At 42.9% G+C, this 19,535-nt stretch overlaps 1 protein-coding gene across 5 annotated transcripts in view; it reads right to left on the reverse strand.

The window, feature by feature from the left end:
* NBN (nibrin) overlaps positions 1–19,535 on the reverse strand; it is a 61,469-nt gene that overhangs the window by 433 nt on the left and 41,501 nt on the right. For all 5 annotated transcript variants that reach the window (XM_077270800.1, XM_077270801.1, XM_077270802.1 and 2 more), the window contains exons 12-15: positions 14,787–14,867; positions 12,373–12,528; positions 11,338–11,451; positions 10,802–10,851 (exon numbers count right to left, since the gene is read on the reverse strand). In XM_077270800.1, coding sequence (XP_077126915.1) covers positions 10,802–10,851; positions 11,338–11,451; positions 12,373–12,528; positions 14,787–14,867 — 401 coding nt within the window. The remainder of the gene's footprint in view (positions 1–10,801; positions 10,852–11,337; positions 11,452–12,372; positions 12,529–14,786; positions 14,868–19,535) is intronic.

Genomic DNA, 19,535 nt, shown 5'->3' on the forward strand with positions numbered 1-19,535 from the left:
GTTAATATTTGATTTCTTTTTTAATTTATTTAGATTGTTTTGTTCTCCGCTGTGAAGACTTGTTAATATTTCCTATAAAGTGGCCAAAGTGTGTGTTAAAGATGCACACAAGCAACTTACCACTTTATCCCTTCGTTGTCTCATTTTCTTGATCAGTATAACCATGTCCTCTTATTTGGCCAGAATTCCCTGCCACCTGTTCGACGTTTGTCCATAATTTGGCTGTGGATTGGGGGACGGACGTTTGATGAGACGCGTCAGTCAACCTCCTCTATTGGGGTGTAAGGGGTAATGTTTCTCCTTGTGGAGAGTGACAAGCCAAGCCTGGCATGCCAGAGTGAGAAGACGTAAAGCCATTCATGCTCCTTTGGGAAGTCATATTTTGCCTCCTCCATCAAAACTGAGCCTGCGCTAGATTCTCGATGGTGCTAGGCAGTTGGCTGCAAGGGGAAAAATAAAAAAAAAGCTTCCAAAAACTCTTACGGAAAAAGAAGCTTCCGGGCTTGAAAAAATCATACATTTTGAACGTCTTAAAAAACTGCGTATGCACATAGCCTAATTATCACGTATGTGGAGATTGCCTATACAAATAATGTAGAAGCTGAACTATAGTGGGGGCAGCATATTTTATAGCTGTACAGAGGGGCTGATTCAATATGTGCAGTAGTCACTGTGCAGGGAGGGGGAGGAGGTGAGGTGAGCTGTAACTATTATTGTGAATGGGGTCTTCCTGTAGATTGATGGGCTCTGATTATCAGGACGATAAAGAGATGATTAATGAAAAGTGATCTGCAGTGTGCAGGCGCTGGGCCTCTCTGACCTTTCCCGGCGCTTGCGCACTGCAGTACTGTGCTCTGCCCTCAACAGGGCAGACAATGTACGCCTGCGCCGCAGCGTTGAGACCAGAAGAGGACAACATGGAATGAAGATGGGAGGCGCCGGACCGGACCTGAGACACCGACCGGACCCGGACCGCCCCTGGGTGAGTATAATATAACGTCTTTTTCTCCTCTTTCAGGATACATCGGCGGCTTATCTACAGTATTACAGAATGCTGTAGATAAGCCCCTGATGACTGTGAGCTTACCTCACCATCGATTTTGGGAGTGACAGGTTCCCTTTAATTTCTGCCCTGTTATGAGGGGTAAATATTGAATTTACTTTATTATCCAAACGTTGCAATTTCAGCTTTATTTATTAAGGTATATAGAAATATATATATTTTTTTTAAAAGCTTGCTTTATTTTTTTTTATTCAACTTAATTTCACCTTTTGAGGGGTGTTAGGCAGGGGGATCCTGCTATTGTTTGGTCAGGTATGTAGCGCTTTGCACATGCTTTGGTGTTACAGGCACTCTATTAGGCCACCAAGAATACAAATGGCAAAACCTAAAGTCTTTGTTAAGCTCCTGACTTCGATGATCTCCCATCGGCACCCCACGGTCATGATGTCAAATACTAATAAGCCTCCTCCCCTTTGTTAAATCCCTTGGAAGCCGCCTGAAAAATGGACCAGTCTATTCTTTTAAAAAGTTTGCAGCTTTCGAAGCCTGAGGCCATGTGCACATGTGGTTTTTTAGACGCCAAGTTTGCCCAGGCAAAGCTGCTTCAGGAAAACGCTAGTGGTCAGGGGTCTCTTGCTCTATACTGTCAAGTATGGAGCGCGGGCAGCTATACATTGGCTTGCAAAAATATTCACTCTCTTGGCCTTTTTTCGTGTTTTGCTACCTCACAACCTGGAATTTCCCTGGGTTTACATGTAAATAACATGCCTACTGTGAACATTTTGTTTACGTTTTTTTTGTGAAGCAAACAACAAATTGGACAAACATCAGCGTGCATAACTATTCACTTGCATAAAGTCAGTACTTTGTAGAGCCTCCTTTTGTGGCAATTACAGCTACAAGTCACTTTGGATAAGTCTCTATGAGCTTTCCACATCTTGCCACTGGGATTTTTGCCCATTCCTCAAGGCAAAGCTGCTCCAGCTCCTTCATGTTAGAGGATTTCCTCTGTTCAAGTATGACCACAGATTCTCAATTGTATTAAGAGTCTGGACTTTGACACGACCACTCCAAAACATTTACACGTTTCCCCTTAAACCACTCGAGTGCTGCTTTAGCCACTCTTCAGAGGAGATTCAAACAGGAGAACAACTTGCAAGTGGCCACTTTAAGTATCTTTTCTCATGATTGCATACACCTGGCTATGAAGTTCAAAGCTCAATGAGGTTACAAAACCAAAAAAGTGCTTTAGTAAGTCAGTAAAAAGTAGGTAGGAGTTTTTAAAACAAGAAAATGATAAGGGTGCCCATACTTATGCACCTGTCAAATTTTGTTTGAATGCAGATTGCACATTTCTGTTAGTACAATAAACCTCATTTCAAGGCAGAAACATTACTGTGTCCAACAGTTATTAGATATATGAAACTGAAATAGCTGTTGCAAAAAAAAAAACAATTTTTATATAACATAAAGCTTAAGATTAATAGGGGTGCCCAAACTTTTTCATATAACTGTACATGGTTATGATCAAAGGCTTTTGAGCCCAAAAGGGGGTAAGGAGATGAATGTTACATACGATGACAAGATAAAGGGGGGCTTGTTATAAATTTTGCACTAGGGGCCTAGAGTCTCAAGTTTCACCCCTTTAGACAATGCAACGAACTCCATCTATTAGTTTTAGGCATGAGGTGCACAACATTTTTGATAGTACTGGCATCTATTTTGGGATGAAAATGTCACCTCCTGACCCCCTATAGATATGACTATAGCGTATACCCGGGCAGGAAACAACCTTTAATGACAATCACCAGCGTTCTGCATATAGACAACCAGGGAGAAATGTCACAGATGAGCTGCATACAATAAGTGATTAAGCATTTGCCCATTTGCTAAGCTCTACTTGCTTAGGCCGGGACATGCAGCGGCCAAATTGCATCATCTCTTAAGTGGGAATATAATTGTTGCCGGCTGTCGTTTCCAAGCAACTCCTGATTATCCTTCATACGCGACAGGAAGGCAAAAAAGCAAACAAACCGCTGAAAATAACCTGCCGTGCAGCTCCACGGCGGCTACGACCGGAGCCTACTGCAGGGTGCACAGCCGGGGAGCCACAATCAGGGCTTTATTGTCTCACCGCCGCTTCCTTACTTCTGGGATATAAATTGCCTTTTGCTATGACGATGACACGCAACCCGGATTATGCTTCACAGATTATCTACTGCCAAAGCACCGTTCACACTTAATGCCCGGATACAGTTTATCATGGTGCCCAGATGCCACTCACACGAAAGGGCGCTATCAGCTACGAGTCTGCCAGGAGTTTCTCAACATTTTGTGCCTTTGATGTGTAAAAATAAAATCTAAATTGCTAAATAATTAATTGATATTAAACTCCAATATCTAAAAATATTTCTGATGATACACACCTGACAAATTAAGAAAACATCACTTAGAAATTTATGGGCACAAGCAGTTTTATGCAATTTTCGGTCTAAATAGATTTTTTTGTAAATAAAACAAAAAAAAAAAAGCAGAAAAAAATTGATATTAGTGGCTAAAAGCATAACTCAAACAGAAAATTAAATACACCGCACCTCCTTAAATTATTCAGAGTCTATACATACCAACTGTGTCTACATTGTACATAACTTTCTATAGTCACCAGAACTGAAGAGAACAAAAATCTGTTTTTATGCCAGAAAAATAAAATCTGCCATGTGTCACTCTAAATAGCAATAATTTTAAGTATCCCCGTGGTTCTGAGATGGTTCTTCTTTTCATGTAAAACTGTCAATTTATATTAACAGAAAATTTTGCTCAATATGTTTAGAATCTATTAAATAAAAAAAACTGACTTTTAAAAAAAATTACAATATGATTACTTTATGTTGCCATCATTCGACATACGGTAAATATATATATATATATATATATATATATATATATATATATATATATATATATATATATATATATATATATATATATATATATATATATATATATATATATACATATATATATATACATATATATACATACATATACACATATACAGTTAGGTCCATATATATTTGGACAGAGACAACCTTTTTCTAATTTTGGTTATAGACATTACCACAATGAATTTTAAACAAAACAATTCAGATGCAGTTGAAGTTCAGACTTTCAGCTTTCATTTGAGGGTATCCACAATAAAATTGGATGAAGGGTTTAGGAGTTTCAGCTACTTAACAAGTGCCACCCTGTTTTTAAAGGGACCAAAAGTAATTGGACAATTGACTCCAAGGCTATTTTATTAACAGGTGTGGGCAATCCCTTCATTATGTCATTCTCAATTAAGCAGATAAAAGGCCTGGAGTTGATTTGAGGTGTGGTGCTTGCATTTGGAAGGTTTTGCTGTGAAGTAAACATGCGGTCAAAAGCGCTCTCCATGCAGGTGAAACAAGCCATCCTTAAGCTGCGAAAACAGAAAAAAACCATCCGAGAAATTGCTGCAATATTAGGAGTGGCAAAATCTACAGTTTGGTACATCCTGAGAAAGAAAGAAAGCACTGGTGAACTCATCAATGCAAAAGACAACAGTGGTGGATGATCGCAGAATAATCTCCATGGTGAAGAGAAACCCCTTCACAACAGCCAACCAAGGGAACAACACTCTCCAGCAGGTCGGCGTATCAATATCCAAATCTACCATAAAGAGAAGACTGCATGAAAGTAAATACAGAGGGTTCACTGCACGGTGCAAGCCACTCATAAGCATCAAGAAGAAAAAGGCTAGACTGGACTTTGCTATAAAACATCTAAAAAAGCCAGCACAGTTCTGGAAGAACATTCTTTGGACAGATGAAACCAAGATCAACCTCTACCAGAATGATGGAAAGAGAAAAGTATGGTGAAGGCGTGGTACAGCTCATGATCCAAAGCATACCACATCATCTGTAAAACACGGCGGAGGCAGTGTGATGGCTTGGGCATGCATGGCTGCCAGTGGCACTGGGTCACTAGTGTTTATTGATGATGTGACACAGGACAGAAGCAGCCGAATGAATTCTGAGGTATTCAGAGCCGCCACACTGTGTGCTCAGATCCAGCCAAATGAAGCCAAACTGATTGGTCGTCGTTTCATACTACAGATGGACAATGACCCAAAACATAAAGCCAAAGCAGCCCAGGAGTTAATTAAAGCAAAGAAGTGGAATATTCCTGAATGGCCAAGTCAGTCACCTGATCTCAACCCAATTGAGCAGCATTTCACTCGTTAAAGACTAAACTTCAGACAGAAAGGCCCACAAACAAACAGCAACTGAAATCCACCGCAGTGAAGGCCTGGCAGAGCATCAAAAAGGAGGAAACACAGCATCTGGTGATGTCCATGAGTTCAAGACTTCAGGCAGTCATTGCCAACAAAGGGTTTTCAACCAAGTACTAAAAATGAACATTTTATTTAAAATTATTGAATCTGTCCAATTACTTTTGGTCCCTTTAAAAACAGGGTGGCACATGTTAAGGAGCTGAAACTCCTAAACCCTTCATCCAATTTTAATGTGGATACCCTCAAATGAAAGCTGAAAGTCTGAACTTCAACTGCATCTGAATTGTTTTGTTTAAAATTCATTGTGGTAATGTCTATAACCAAAATTAGAAAAATGTTGTCTCTGTCCAAATATATATGGACCTAACTGTGTATATATATATATATGTATATATATATATATATATATATATATATATATGTATATATATATATATATATGTATATATATGTATATATATGTATATATATGTATATATATATATATATATATATATATATATATATATATATATATATATATATATATATATATATATATATATATATATATATATATATATATATATACACACACACACACACACACACACATATTATATACCTTGTGGTATACGGAGGTAGAAAAAACAGGAGCACTGTGTCTTTAAATCTTGGATGGTTTATTATAAGACATCATAAACCAACACAAGGGGAGAAATAAACACAGCCCTTCAGGCTAAAACAGAAAACAAAACACTGCAGCACAGTCTGTACTTATGCGGGTGTCAAGTATAGAGATGGCTAGCACACGACTGAGGGAAGTAAGGTGCTAGTGAACGAGAAATAATCCCAGTACGTATAAGTCTATAATCACTGCACACTTTGCGACAAAATTTATGCTTCAAAAACAAATGCGTTTATTGCACGTGAAACGGCGACAAGTACAAGACGTTTCGGCCACTCTGTGGCCTTGATCACTGTGTCGCGTAGTAGAGGTGCGTCACTAAGTTATCCTTGTACGTCCTGGATAGGCATGGGCCAGTTATGGCACGTATAACCCTTAGGTTGGAGCTGCACAGACTTAAATAGTAAGTGCGCCCCCTTTGGTTAGACGTGGTGGCAGGGCTGCATGCGGCATATGCTGTACTTATGCGGGTGGCACCCCGCTCTAGAGCAGCACAGGTTCAGTCTGTCCTCTACAAGACACAAAAAGCCACTGGAGACTCCTCTCTCCAGTCTAGTTGAACCCAGGTTGCCTGTATTGCCCATTTACTTAAACCCCAGACCATGTGGCTCTTTCCATCATGTGACTGACCACATGATCATGACATCACACAGGATCCGGCATCTCTGCCAGTGGAGATAAAGTGGACCTCCTCCCTCCCGCTCTATGAAGGTCCACATGAAACCAGCCCTTTATGCAGCTTTAAACTAACCCTCACAACACATAGCGTGCTGGAGGAAATTACTAGCTGGTTTCATATCACAGACGCCATTAAGCGCACTGACACATATCTCCCCTCTATTACCTTACCAGCGACTTTGTCACAACATATATACATACACATACTTAGCCATCTCCACTCAATCCTAAAGGCAGCAGCCGGGATCACACTTCTGTACACAGATGCCTTCACCTAGTGCCAGCCATTGCACTGGTTGCCCATCCACTAGAGTCCAATATGAACTTATCAGTCTCACCCATGAAGCTCTCCACAACTCTGCAGCACCTTACATCTCCTCCCTCATCTCCATCTGCCTCCCTAGCCCTGCTCTCAGACCTAAAACTATCATTCTCTATAATCTGAACCTCCCACTCCTGTCTCCAGTACTCCTCTTGTGCCGTACCGTTTTTCTGGAATGCTCTACCCCAGACAACCCGGCTAATACCCAGTGTAGCCCTCTGTATCTGTACTGTGCACATACTGGCTGGTGACCGATTCATGCAGTAATAATTCAATGCCCCTATTTACTGATGTCTGGACCTTATACGACAAATGCTGTATTCTTACCTTTTGTGCCTCCCCCATTTCCTCATAAATTGTAAGCAGCAGGACCCTCACTGCTCTTGGTATCTGCTGATGGATGTGTCACACTGTAATGCTGATATTATCTATACATATAAAGTGCTGTGAAATATCTTGGCGCTATACAAATACAAATGATTGTTATTCTCTGGAACCTCCAGTTGCTTGGCTTTATTTTACTGCAATCTTCACACTTTTACCCCCCTAGTTTACAGCGCACTTCTGAATCTATCTTTCCTAGCTCGGGCAGGATAATGGCTCCATTGGGGCCCCCTGAACATGATATCTAGTGATCTTCCCTCTGTACCAGTTTGTCGTTGTTAGTTTTGTTTACTGTAAGTGATATTTGTATTTTGATGTAACCCCTTCTGATGTACAGCACCATGGAATTAATGGTGCTTTATAAATAAATAATAATATATAATCTGTGCTTTATCGTGCACATGTAATTGCAGACTATGCTGTGCCAGCCTGGACAGTGATGTGCTCTGTGTCTCATTTTATAGGAATATCCCTGAAGTGGAGCAGGGGTTAAATACATATCTGGCCCGTGGCCTATCTCCCCTTCATAACCTGGTCTGCCTGCCATAACCCTATACATACCCTATTCTTGCCACCTTACACCTGTCAATGCCCGGAGTATGCTCCCACCGCCATCATGCCTGGTTTACTTAGAAACCTTCCTGACCTTCCTTTCTTAGATTACCGCATGAAAGTATAAAAAGTCATATTAGAGTATGAAATGTTAAAGTGGACCTATCACCAGACTTCACAATGTAAACTGCACACATTATAAAATATCTTAGACCTGGTGAGGCTGGTGCCCAAACTTTCAAAACCCATGTCAGAATAACTGGTATCATACTTTTTGAAAGTTGAAACTCAATCTTTGACCATCCAGCCTTTTTGACAGTTCCTCAGTGACCCTCCTCCCTGCAAATATCTCACACTGCTCAGGACAAACTGCAGCAGTCAGTCAGGCTGCCGGGGCAGAGACTGAATACACCGACTTATGAGCAATAATTCTATAACCCGACTCAAAGTGATCACCTTAATATCAAGATTATAGAGCCATTCAGATATGATTTTTCACAGTTAGTACACCAATCGCATCAGGTCTGAGATATAGTAAATAATATATGAAGACTGCACTGGAAAATCTACTGACAGATCCGCTTTAAATGGTTTGTCGGGATTTGGGATGTAAGTCTGCAGTCAGTCTATGTGAATGCAGACTTCTAAATCCTTAAATCATACGCTCTGCACACCGTCAGGATTTTCTGGTGTGGCTGGTAAGTGCGAGCGGGCGGTCGTGACTGTAAGTATGTGATTTGCATACATGAGCTCACGTGCCGTCTAGACGTGCGCAGCCTGGCTCAATTCACCTCTATTAGTAGTCAGGATGTAGCCGGAGATATGCACACCGTATACCTGGGTCACATGGACGCCCCCTCTCATTGCCGACACTGGAGAATCCTGACAGTGGATGATGTGCGCACTGTGAGCAATCAGAAGTCTGCAATCACATAGACTGACTACAGACTTTCATCCCAAACCTGGACAGCTCACCCCTTTAATACACCTTTTCACCTTTAAAGCACAAAGTTACTGTCATTAACCCCTTCCTTTCTTTAGACCACCATGTTGTCTAATTGTGCTGTAATTTCCTAGTCTGGAAAAGTTGGCTATGATGGGATGGGATCATGACCGGTATGTAAAGAGCGGAGCTGTTTTCCATTAATAACTAAGACAGGAAATCCCATCAGCGGGTCACCGACCGTTCCCCCATCCCTGCCAGTACACGATTGTTAACCACAATGGCAGCTGCATAGCACACATGACAAGTAACCCTGTGGAACGTATATTACAGAATTTCCCAGATCAATGTTATTTCCAAAGAAATTAGAGAAAAGTAATTTTACACAAACAAAAAAAACAAACAAAACAAAAGAAATAAGTCAACCCAGAAACATGTCTGGAAAATACATGAAATAAGACACAGACTCGGGGCTCAGTTATTGGAGTAATGGTGTATAGCAGCAGCAAACATCCACAGAAAGGAGAACCTAGAAGTAAAATGGGTTTCTGGTCCAACAGTTGTAGCTTATGTATTGGATGTAAAAAATGTCCTGTAGTATCAGTGCTGGCGCCCCAATTATCATAGCAATGGTGCTGGGTCATCCCGGTCTACTGGCTACAATTAGAAGACTTTGTGTTACAATAAAGGGACAATTCTCCAATCCCGCACCTGTCTGCAGCAACAAGAATGTGTCACCCCCATACTAATTAACTACGCTAACCACCACTTACTCCTGTGGTCAAGTGTAAGGGGAAACACATTTTTATAGTTTTATAGTTAACCATTTACAGCAGATTTGAGCAATTTTAGAGGGAATCCGTCAGTAGCTTTTTGCTATGTTATCTGAGAGCACCATGATGTAGGGGAAGAGACAGCAATTCCAGCGATGAGTCCCTTACTGCACTACTTTTATTTTGTGTTTTATCAGCAGGAGATTATCACTACAGGACTACTTGTCTCGTGCCATGTAGCCCTCCTGCTCTGAATAACCCCACCCCCATCACCAATTGGCTGCTTTCGGTGTACACTGTGCATAGGCAGAATGTTGCCAATTAGTGGTGTGGGTGGGTTACACACAGCTCAGCATTTAGAGAACTGAGAGATCTGCAGCAGAAAAAATGGTTTTATCAAAACTGCAGCAAGCAGCCCAGTCAGTGACGCATCATTGTAATCAGGGTCTCCGCCCCTACATCATGCTGCTCTCAGAATATATAGCAAAAACCTGCTGAAAGATTCCTGCTAAGAGTGGAAAACAGATTCACAATACTCAACAAAAACGGCATGGATTCTTTTTTTTTTTATTCCCTTGATTTTTAATGGTCTCCAATAATGTTTTAAACTACTTATCTTAGTTACATAGGTTGAATTAAGACCTAGGTCCATCAAAGTTCAACCTTTTATCTTATGTTCTGCGGATGGCAGATTTTCCTGTTTCCATTAATATCATATGCCCGGAGGACCCCTTTATGCTACGGAAATAATTCACACAAATCTATGTTGTTTGTGGATGTTCCCAGAACTGGAGATATGATCAATAGTGATTTGAGGGGCAGGGATTTATATGGATTATGTGTCAGTAAAATCACTGAAGACGGCTACCATCAGCCACTGCGTGACCGCACATAGGAAAATCATTACAAGACATGGAAAGGTGACGTGCCTTCCTGACATGGATACCCTTCATGCTGCGCGGTCATTATCCAGTTGAAGAATTAAGAGGGTCAGCCAGAATCTGCTTAAAGGTGGAATAATTGTTATTGGACTCGATGTACTAGGCTAGGGGGGCTTATTAACACCACCACAAATACCCGCGTCTTGTGCCTGGAAATAACGGCGTCACTTACGCTATGGTCGGGCAGGGGATTGCTACACGGGGACACATTGACAGGACTTACCTGAAGAGGTCATCGGCGAGGGACTGCTCTCTGGCTTGTTGAGTTTGCTCCTATAAAGAAAAGTAATCTTATGCTGTAAATGCACATCGAGATGAGACCGGACATTAGGCTGGGCGACGATACTGTTTATTAGGCTGCAGTCACCGCAATACACAGGTCTCCACCAAGCAAAAAGGTCAGTGTGTCACCTGTCCAGCGGCAGGCGTTGATGATAAGGTGTTATCTCAGCATGCTCGGGTGCCGAGTGTCTTCGGCATGCTCGAATATGTTCCTGCATGTGTTGCGGCTGTCGAGACATGCAGCAGCAGGGACTCCACCTTACTTTTCGAGCACGCTGAAGACACTTATCACCCGAGCGTGCTCAGGTAACGCCTTATCGGAGCAGGTTCGCTCATCACTACCGTAGATCTCACTTTATAAGTTCAGTTCTCTGTGTTGCGTAAAACAAATATATATTGCACAGCTAGACAAAAGGCCTGTAAGTGACTAACAGCTCAGCCTTCCGCTTTTCGCATTTCCCTTTTCACGCTCCTTACCTCTATTTCCTGCCGTAACCACTGCTCTAATTCAGAATTCTTCTTCCTGTCATGAGCGATTAAATCCGAGCCTCCGATGATGTGAGGGAAGCTCCCGGCCCCTGGGTATGCTATCTGTAACATGGAGAGCAGTGCTGCATGAGGGGTCTACACACAGTGTCCTGCATGGAAATATCACGTTATCCTCCATTGCCAACGCTGTGTGCGCACTGCGGTCAACTCCTTCCCTGAGAATAAGAGGATCTGTACAAAGCTGGCAACAAGTATGGAATCCTCCTGTAGCGCCATCACAGGGGAAATCAAGTATTACACAATGTCCGTGGCAAGCAATGCGTTCTTAGTGTGATGTACAGGACGGCCAGGTCCTCCAGAGACAGAGACACGCTCTGTAGTCTCTTCCGATGACACTAATTGAGGACTATGGCGCGCAAGATCAAAACTCAGACACATTTGTTGAAGTCGCACACAAATTTCCCTGTAATGCTAGATCACCCTCAGGTTGTATTAGACTACATCACTAGAGATGGGCGAACCTGAACAGTAAAGTTCAGCGTCCGTACCGAACATCTACTGTTTGGGCACGGACATTGGGCAGCAGTTCATTCCCCAGAGGTTCTCAATCTTGGCACCGTCCAAGTTGAAAACTGTATATCCCCTAGCTATGGATTACGGCGTGGGACACAACGACGGACAGGTATGGTATATTGTTGTTTTATTATTTTTGGTTTATTACAGGAGATCGAGGGCTTCGGTGTAATTAGGAGAGGTGGTAAGTACGGTTAAATTGGGATTATTAAAGTGGTGTTTGCCGGCTGTGATGCACATAACAGCGCAGCAAACACTGGATGTTCGCCCCCCTCATTCAAGTGAATGGGGTCCGGGTTCAGATCAGGGTACTTTTCTGGTACCTGAACTTTTTGTAACTGTTCGGCCAAACCTGAATATCCAGGTGTCCGCCCATCTCTATACATCACCAATGAAAGATCCACAAAACATGTCAGATGTAAAGTATCAGGACAGACGCCATCACATTACCTTCCTGAATTTCTTAAAATTTGCCACATTTTCTTGATGAGCTTTATTCATGGACTGACTGTTCCTTGACCGATTGACAACTAAAGATCGGAACTCTGATAGCAGAAGTTTACTTGGAAGACCGTCATCGTTCTCTTGTTTTGTCCAGAAAGGCATCTGAAACAATAAGCACAGTCTAAAGTGTGGTGGAACAGTACGCCATGTGTAAGGTCCAAGCGTACACTCTACAAAGTTCCGATGACAAGGCCTCAATCATATATTCGCCCCCAGTTTCCCCCTCTGTCCGCTTCATCGCCAAGACCAGTTTCACAGTATGGACTGTGATGTACGGACGGAGCGCAGGGCTCCTGACCTGAACACAACAGCCTCACAGGCATAAACGACACTGCTGAGTGCGATCGTGAGACCTCCAGCCGGTCCGTATATCGCAGTCTGCACTCGGACCATGAAACACGGATGTGTGAACCTGGCCGGTCAGTTATTCCGGAGCTCCCCTTCAGGAGTGGTGGTCACAACCTGCTGAGGTTCTCTATTGCTCAGGAGCGCTGCGCTCCCTGCCCGCAGGTCTGCGCTGGCTTCTAATCTAATAGCACAGGGGTCTGATTAGAGGGATATTTTTATTCCTTTCATTAGGACGTTTTTGTTTTTTTTAAATCTCCTGCAGTAATTAGCAAATTCAGTTTTAGGCCTCATTCTGACGCAAGTGATTTTTTTATGTACGCCATGGTCCGTATTTCTTCAGTGTTTGGCCAAGCATCAGCTTTTACCATCAGTGATTTACACATATAAAAAAATGTATTAAGTAAGTGACAAAGCTTCTCCTATCCTTTCCAATGTTAATCACGGACTGTACATAGATTCCATCCATGTGCGGGCTGATTTTCATGGACCCAAACACTTGTACACATGATTTTCATTCGTGACGTCAATAAAAAAAATTGACACATCTCCTGGATTTCTTTGGCTGTAAAAATACATGGACACATGAAAATCCCCATAGACTATATTGGCTACTTGTTCTATCCTGGAGAATCACAGAGATCGCACATGAAAAACGGACATCTGAAGGAGGCCTTAACTGCAAATCCAATCTCTTCCTCTGCAGGTTTTTCATAGCAATAGTGAAAGGACACATCCGGTTACTTGTGATGTTCCCACTGGTAGCGATTTCAGGTCTCCTGCAGCCTAATATATGGGGTATTAAATTGGTTGTCCACTACTCAGACAGAACCTTCTCAACTGCCAAGATCCGCCTTATAAAATAACACTTTATAGCCATCTCTGATGCAGGTGCCATTCCAGCAATGTTGGCACCTGCTCTCCTGGGTCTCGCACCACAGTGCTATACCATGTGAGCCCTCCAGGCAATCAGAGGCTGCTTCATTCTCACTTCTTTAAGACAAAACTGACACCCGAAATTAACGAGTGCCGCTGCTGGTCTCCGACTGCCTCCAAATGTCAGTTACATCCGAATTAAGCGAGAGTAAAAGTGGCCACTGATTGGCTCACGTGGAATAACACCACTGGGAGAGCAAGTGCCGACATCGCTGGAATGGCGCCCACAACGGAGGTATAACACCACTGGGAGAGCAAGTGCCGACATCGCTGGAATGGCGCCCACAACGGAGGTATAACACCACTGGGAGAGGAAGTGCCGACATCGCTGAATAGCGCCCACAATGGAGGTATAACACCAACCAGAGAGGAAGTGCAGACATTGCTGGAACGCCGCTCACAACGGAGATATAACACCACTGGGAGAGGAAGTGCCGACATCGCTGGAACGGCGCCCACAACGGAGGTATAACACCACCGGGAGAGGAAGTGCAGACATCGCTGGAACGCCGCCCACAATGGAGGTATAACACCACCGGGAGAGGAAGTGCAGACATTGCTGGAACGCCGCTCACAACGGAGGTATAACACCACTTGGAGAACAAGTGCTGACATAGCTGGAACGGTGCCCATAATGGAGGTACAACACCTCCGGGAGAGCAAGTGCAGACATCGCTGGAATGGCGCCCACAACGGAGGTATAACACTACCGGGACAGCAAGTGCCGACATTGTTGGAACGGTGCCCACAACGGAGGTATAACACCACTGGGAGAGCAAGTGCAGACATCGCTAAAATGGGGAACACAACGGAGGTGAGTATAATGTGCTGTTATTTTATAAGGGTGAACTTCGCAATTGAGAAGGGGTTGTCTGAGTAGTGGACAATCCCTTTAAGTGATGCAATTTGAGTTTTCTATTATGTAGAGAAACAGGCTCAGAGCAGCATAGTTATGGCAATGCTGGAATTACTGCCATAAAGCACTAACCCTTTGCGACCCAGCCATCTGACAAATACTTGTCTGAGGACCCCCTCCCTTTATTACATATATCCAGTCCTGTAGAAGGGGAATTGATTACTTTTGCATCTTCATTCTGAGATATCGGTTCCTGTTTGATGTTCGGCTCAGTTTTTACTTTCTGAACGTCCAGCGCCGGCACCTGCAGAGGAAAAATAAGAAAAAGTTTTATACATCTGTGCGGTGGGAAGATGACTGAACTCCTGCAATCATTACTTTCCCTGCACACGAGAATACATGTGTGGAATTTTCAATTAAGGGGAAGTAAAATCCACAAAACTAATTGAAAAGGATTAATCCTCTGATGCAAGGATACAAATATGGCAGGAATGCAAAGCTGGGCACAAGCTGTATTCTCTATTCATGCGGAGCCTGTGAAAAATGGGCGCGGAGTGAAAATCAATTATTGGGTATGTGACGGGGGGAGCCAAAAATGTGACAGAAATTAGAAAAACTGTGGGCAGATCTTGTGATAGATTTACCCTTCACTATCCACAGATTCTTCTGGTCTTAGGTCATATTATTCTGCTGCTCCACTTTAGTCTCACCATCATACATACAGGGGCTTCCCACAATATTAGAATATCATCAAAAAGTTAATTTATTACAGTTCTTTAATACAAAAAGTGAAACTTATACATTATATAGAGTTATTACAAACAGAGTGATCTATTCATAGTGTTTATTTCTGTTAATGTTGATGATTATGGCTTACAGCCAATCAAAACCCAAAAGTCATTATCTCAGTAAATTAGAATACTTTATAACACCAGCTTGAAAAATGATTTTAAAACCCAAAATATCGGCCTACTGAAATGTATGATCAGTAAGTAAATGCACTCAATACTTGGTGGGGGCTCCTTTTCCATCAATGCGGCGTGGCATGGAGGTGATCAGCCTGTGGCACTGCTGAGGGGTTATGGAAGCCCAGGTTGCTTTGATAGCAGCCTTCAGCTCGTCTGCATTGTTGGTTCTGGTGTCTCATCTTCCTCTTTACAATACCCCGACTTGCTGGGTCAGAAATACATGTTTTTATCTATTGGTGGTTCAAAAAAGTATTGCCACACTGCGTTACCCTCACCCTGTGTTGTCTGAGTAGTATTCTGCTCAGGAGTGCGGACGGTCAGTGGTTAGAGCCCTGGCCAATGTGGTCCTTCTAAAGACAGGCAGGCCAGCGGACGAGAGCACCCATTGACCCTCGTGTCTCCACACCACCCATTCAGGGTTATTTTATATATGTCTGTCTATATGAATGGTCTTTTAAAAACATTAACAAAAGTTAAGCATTAAACAACTGACATTTCCTGGTTTCTTTCCTGGGGATATGTAATAAATATATTACTTACAGGAATACCTCCTTCATCAATGTCCTACCCAGAGTAGCGTTGCTCTGAGCAGTCAAGTAAAGGGGTTAGCTTAAGATCTTCTGCGGAAGTACACAGCTCCCCAGAGTCCTGCCTCATGGACAGACTACAGCAGCGGCATCATTGCAGCGCAGGCCCGAACCGTGCGCTCTCCGATGCTGCAGAAGCAAACCGACCTCATATAGAAGTATTGGAGGAGAGCAATGAAGTGAAACCGGCTGGGATTGAAAGCCATGAGTGCTCTCAAGCTTCACAGCAGCGCTTACAAGCTCTAGGGGAAAGAGCTTGTAAACACTGTGCACGTTCAACCATCACTGGTAGACTGCCGTGGTGGCCGATAGCCTAAGCGTAGAGCATTGAAATCAATCACTCGGTTCTTGATGATATGTTAATAACAAGTAAGGTGCAAAGTTGTTTGTTTTTAGGAGCATTTTGCAATTTTTTAATGCATGTAAGAACATGGGAACGCCCCGTCCACTTCCGGCTGGATTTAAGCACATTTTTATTACATGCGTTCCAGCCTATAAAATCACCTATGCACTAGATAGGTAGTAAGTGTCAGATGGGTACGGGTCCCAATGCTGGCACAACCCCTGGGTGCAATGTAGCATCCTGGAGGGGGGGAAATTGACGTCTGGTCGCCCATTTCAGTACTACAGGACGGACGAAAGCTCAGCATAAAAAAAATCGAGGCCCACTATAGGCACATACCAGGCAGGTTGCCTATGGCAGGCTGACATAAAACAGACCCATAAAGGGACTTTAGGCATCTGCTGTAGCCATGGAGCAAAGAAATGGTATGAAGTGGCCCCCGGATGACAGACCCTGGCTGGCGGCAGCAAACACCAAGCTCAGCGCCAATCTGCTGAGGTAGGAACAGCCGACCTCCTGCATTCTTGGCTCTCAGCAGCAGCCATCGCTCTGGTAATGGGCTGGGGACATTTTAAAAGCAATTCTTTTCATTAGAGAACACATTTAATCATCTTCTTTTTGTGCTTGTGACTGATAAAATGTGACATTGTGACAAAGGCTGGCCACACAGTCGGCAGACAGAGCGCCGCCTCCGATATCACACAGATTCATTTAGATTAAAGGCACAAATTCATTTTCTGTTAATATCAATACAAAGAGAAGCAGAAAAACCACAATAGCTGGAAATTCACATTATGTCCTGAAACTGAGCAAAAAGTGCAAATTATTCTCTGCCAAAATATATAAAGGACAAATCGCCTACAATGAAGAGCAAGAACAGAGCTGCGCTTTCCACACAAGCCTGGAATAACGGAGATGGCATCATAGGTGGCATCGATGCCTTATACCAGAGCCAAGTATGAAAACAAAGAAAGAAAGAAAACAAAGAATGAAAACAGAAAGCAAGAACGTAAACAGAAAGAAAGAATGTATTTTTGCTTTTCTTCTATTGCCATATGCCCCAGCCTTGAGCCCTGAAGAGCAATGTCGCCATCTCGGTTGGGAGCGTAGCTCTCGTCTGCTTCCCATCTTGTTGGTTGGGGTGTATTATTGAATGACTGGTTGCGGTGCCGGCCGGAATAGCGCCCTCTTCCATGCTGCTAGCAGAGGCAGCGTTACCTCTGCAGCACCGGAGGAGCGCAGATACTGGACAGATACAATATTTCGGCCAGCTGCAGAGCAGCACTTACAAGTCCTTTGTTGTAAAGCTTGTAAGCGTTGTCTTCCTTGTCTAGGAGACTGGCCACCTCTAATATACTGCAGAGGTGGCTGCTATTGATGAGCAAACGTGCTCAGATAAGGTGTTTTCTGAGCATGCTCGGGTGCTAACTGAGTGTCCTTGGCATTCTCAAATAATATGTTCGAGTTCCCGAGGCTGCATGTCTCATGGCTATTCGACAGCTGCCACACATATGCAGGGAGATTTGCTGCTTTTTAGGCAATCCCTGCATGTTTTGGGTCTATTGAACAGCCCTGAGACATGCAGCCACACATTCCCCAACCATAGTGGCTGCTTAACTTGGCAACGAGCAGTAAAACAAGGAAAAAGCAAAGAAAACTTTGAAATTTTACCCATTTTGCATGACAAGACAATTCCTTTAACTTTAACATCATACGCCACTGATCCCTTTTTTACATGGGTTTGGCCTGGGAAATATTGCACAGAACCCCTACCGAACCCCCTCACTCCCAACATTAGAACAAATGGCACACTGATCATAAAGGGGTGACCAGCTAAAAAAATGCTTCAATCATCATTGATACCCCAATCTCCATCCTGGTGCTCATCCCAGGAGAGCGGGTCAGCACATCGGCGGTGCTGCATAGACTGACAAGGAGCCTTTCTCTCCAAGACTGGATCCAGACGGCCCAACTGCACATTTTATGACCCGCAGTAACGGCGTTATTGGCATCTACGAGTTTGAGTCAGCAGACACGCCATTCCGCCAGGCCTTATTATACTGATGTGCCCGCATTATGCCCGTCTGTGAGACACAATGTGTATAGTCAGCCTCAGTGTGTTCAATAAAATCCTTGTGCTCTGACCACCAGCACCATCAGTCAACCCCCTCAATAACATCTATAAGCCTGAAAGGGAATGTGTCATTAGAAAATGATTAATGTTTACATTAGGTTTTGTTTTTATTCACTTTTCCATATTATTTTGTTTATTTAAAACAAAAACAAAAAATAGAAACCTTGTATTTTTCACACTGGCTACTAAGCCCGATACTTGACTTTTCAGCAGCTTCATTATCAGGCCAGACAGGATAACAATGAAAGTGAAACCTCTAGATACAGCAAATACAACTGGATCTACCAGTCAGAATAAGTCAAAGCTCACCTCCTCCCCTTCCCTTCACAATGATCTTTGTGAAGCTTAGAGCAAGCTCATTGAAGTATATTGCTGCTTACGCACATGTGGCTGCTGAAAGCAACTGGAAGCATGAGTGCTGAGTGGCCAGTGTGAAAAATGACCATTTATTTATTTTTTTAATACATTGTAATAGGTAAGTTATTAAAATAAACACATTAAAAATGCACTTATAGAGAGTCTGTGGGGGGCGTAATGAACACTGAGCAGTCCCCTCATTTATAAATAAGACAAATACCGTAGGTTTTTTTTTTTTCTTGCCGACTAAACCACTAAGGGTATGTGCACACGTTCAGGAATTTTCGCATTTTTTTCACGACAAAAAACGCTATAAAAACGCATAAAAAACGCATAGATATGCATCCTATCATTTAGAATGCATTCCGCTTTTTTTGTGCACATGATGCGTTTTTTTCCGCAAAAAAAAACACATTGTGGGAAAAGAAGCATCATTGTTTTGGAGTGTCCGGAAAAAAAACGCAAAAAATCCGCATAAAATCCGCGCCAAACCCACGCAAAAAACGCATGCAGAATTCCTGCGGAAAACCTCAGGTTTATCTCGGGAAAATTCTGCATGCATTCCAGACGTGTGCACATACCC

This window comes from Ranitomeya variabilis, chromosome 6, assembly GCF_051348905.1.
Source record: "Ranitomeya variabilis isolate aRanVar5 chromosome 6, aRanVar5.hap1, whole genome shotgun sequence".
NCBI lineage: Eukaryota > Metazoa > Chordata > Amphibia > Anura > Dendrobatidae > Ranitomeya > Ranitomeya variabilis.